Source organism: Lathyrus oleraceus, chromosome 1 (genome assembly GCF_024323335.1).
Source record: "Lathyrus oleraceus cultivar Zhongwan6 chromosome 1, CAAS_Psat_ZW6_1.0, whole genome shotgun sequence".
NCBI classification, from domain to species: Eukaryota; Viridiplantae; Streptophyta; class Magnoliopsida; order Fabales; family Fabaceae; genus Lathyrus; species Lathyrus oleraceus.
Window position 1 is genome coordinate 433,584,757 of NC_066579.1, and position 2,968 is coordinate 433,587,724.

A 2,968-nucleotide genomic window follows, 5' to 3' on the forward strand; every position below is an offset into this window, starting at 1 on the left:
AACCAAATCTTGTTCTAACAAATTTCATATCCAAAAACGTGAGCATTCTATCTCACTCCTACCTTTCTCTCTAAAATATTTGCAACTTTCTCTCACACTATTTTACCCACAGTGCTTCGAGAAGGTCCTTTTGTTTGGCTTAAAAGTTAAAGCCTTTAAAAGCTTTAGTTTGGAGACTTAAGTTTTAAGTTTCCGATTCAGTTCGTAAGCTAAGTCTGGTTAAAAGCTTACTCTGGTTCGAGATCATCCCAATTCAAAATCTCAACTTGGTTCGTCGTTATCCTAGTAAAAAACCTTAGTTCAGTTTGTAAGCTTAACCCTATCAAAAGCTTTATTTGGTTCGAGATAAGACCTATTTAAAATCTCAGTGGTTCGTGGTCAGTCTGGTTAAAACTTGGGTTTGATTCGTGAGCTCACATTGGTTCGAGATAATCCTGTAGAAAATTTCAGTTTAGCTTTGGGACTAACCACTTCAAGTTTCTGTTTGGAAATAAGACTAACCATTTTAATCTGCAGGAATTGGAAGGGAGAATAATCACTTCTCTCCGCAAGTTTGTGTTTGGAAGGAAGACTAAGTGTTTCTCTCTGATGTTGATTGTTTGGTTAGAAGTTAGCTTGAAACTTCATTTTTCCTTGTATAAGGGGGTTCAAGAGTTTAACCTACAAAAAACTCTTAAGTGTTATTGCATACTCTCAAGATCCAATCTTGGGACATGATTAAGTCTTCTTGATTGAACATGTATAAACTCTTAGTGTCTTTTCTCTTTCTCTAAACTTTTTATTTTCCGCGTTTTTAATTTCCGCTGCTAATTTTTAAAACATTTTAAAAATGTTTTTAAACTTTGAAAATAGTCAGATTTTTTTTTTCAAACCATAGTTTCTTAAAACCCATAATCCACCGCCTCCCCCCTCTTGTGTGTGAAATCACATGTCCAATAAAACAATCCCTTGTTATGTAGGGTTGTTCAAGGGTTTATGGTGCTTAGTTGAGTTTAGGGCTAACTCACGTGAAGAGGTGAAAAGCTTTCTTCTAATTGCATATCCCTTTGTCATTTCAATAACGAGGTATTTATAGGAAACCCATTGGACCTGGATCAAAGATCCAGATGACCTTTTCCCAGGCTCCCTCTTCACAGAACGTGGTAAATGGAAGACTTGTTTTTTTCCCTTGAATAAGAGGGAGGTAGTTTTCCTCCATTGACTCTCTCACTCTAGTCAATTACTACTTGGACATGTCATCACTCACGTTCATTATGCGAACATGCAATGGAAACTGGATCGGATGGTCCAAGCCCATTCAAGGCGACCAGGCCCACTTCGGGTGCTCACCTAGCCCAAGCCCAAAGAAACGACCTATCGTATCACTCGGGTACTCACCCGATGTCGGCGTACTTGCCTTGATTTACTTCTTCATGAATTATCCTTTCTAGGATTCATTCAAATTATCTCGGTACATATGTGTTTGTTTTGCTATAGTATTGAGTCACAACATCAATCATATTTTTTTGGAAAAAGAATCTTTCATGGCATATTTAGAAAAATGTTACTCCCTCAATTTATTTTTATAAGAGACATCTTAATTTTTAAATTTATTAAAAAAACTAATATATTTGAATTATATATAAATCAGATAAAGTATTAATTTAAAAACTTAGTTATCTTTTTCCAGAGATAATATTAAATAACCCCTTTTCAAGAGTTATTAATTAATATACCTATTATAACACTTCTAAGAGAAACACTATTTAATCCTCTTTAAAAGAAAGTGCAACTCTTTGATATCGCTTTGAAGAAAGAACTATTAAAGACTATGTTCTTAATAGCATTATAATAGGTGGTAACCTATAATATGGGGAGTTTAAATAGCACTTAAAAGTCATATAAATGGTCCTTTACAAAAGAATGTTTATGTATCACAATCTCCTGGTTTTTTGAAAATGAATCAGGAAATGATGGTGTACAAGTTGCATAAAGCCTTGTATGGACTAGAACAAGCTCCTAGAGCCTGAAATATGAAAATTGATTCATTTTTCAACCTTCAAGGATTCAGAAAATGTGAGATTGAGTATGTTGTTTATGTTCAGCATACATCTGATAACAATATGATTCTGATGTGTCTCTATGTTGATGACATATTGCAAATAGGGAGTTGTTCAGATCAAATATCTAAGTTTAAGAAGGCACTGATGGATGAGTTTGAGATAACTGATCTAGGAAATATGGTCTACTTTTTAGGGATGAGGATTATGTACTATAATAAGGGTATAATTTTGCATCAGCTGAAGTATGAACTTGAGCTTCTGAAGAAATTTGAGTTAATAAATTGCAAGTCTGCAATCACACCTGCTGAAACAAATCACAAACTAGATTCTGATGTTAAGGGTGATGATGTAGATGCTACAACTTTTAAACAGTTGGTGGACTCATTGAGATGTCTCTAAAATACCGATCTGACATCTGCTATGTAGTTGGAATGATGAGTAGGTTTATGAACAAACCATACTGGTCATGTTACCAAGTTGTTGTCAAGATACTAAGGTATATTAATGGGACTCTGAAGTATGGAGTTTTGTTCCCTTCTGGTGCTGAATCTGATTCAGAGCTGATATACTATTCAGATTTTTATTGTGTGAAGACAAAGTTGACAACAAAAGTACTTATGGATATTTCTTCAAGTATCTGGGAGGTCCCATTTCATGGTGTTCCAAGAAGCAACCAATGGTTGCATTGTCAACCTGTGAAGCTGAGTACACTGTATGTGTTTTGCCTGCTTATCAACCTGTTCGAATTATGAACTTCTTGCAGGATCTGAAGATCAAGGTCAAAAAGCATGTGAAGTTGATGATTGACAACAAATCAGCTATAAGTCTTGCCAAAAACCCAGTGTTGCATGGAAGGAGTAAGCACATTGACACAAAGTTTCACCTTCTTAGAAATCAAGTTCAGAGCGGAGTGCTTGAAGTTGTTC

The 2,968-nt window shown here is 35.1% G+C and overlaps 1 protein-coding gene across 1 annotated transcript; it reads left to right on the forward strand.

Moving 5' to 3' along the window:
• Window positions 1-2,012: 2,012 nt before the first annotated feature.
• On the forward strand, window positions 2,013-2,441 carry LOC127114649 (uncharacterized mitochondrial protein AtMg00810-like). The gene has a single exon (XM_051046654.1). It carries the CDS (start codon window positions 2,013-2,015, stop codon window positions 2,439-2,441), a length of 429 nt encoding a protein of 142 aa, XP_050902611.1.
• The last annotated feature ends 527 nt before the right edge of the window (window positions 2,442-2,968 follow it).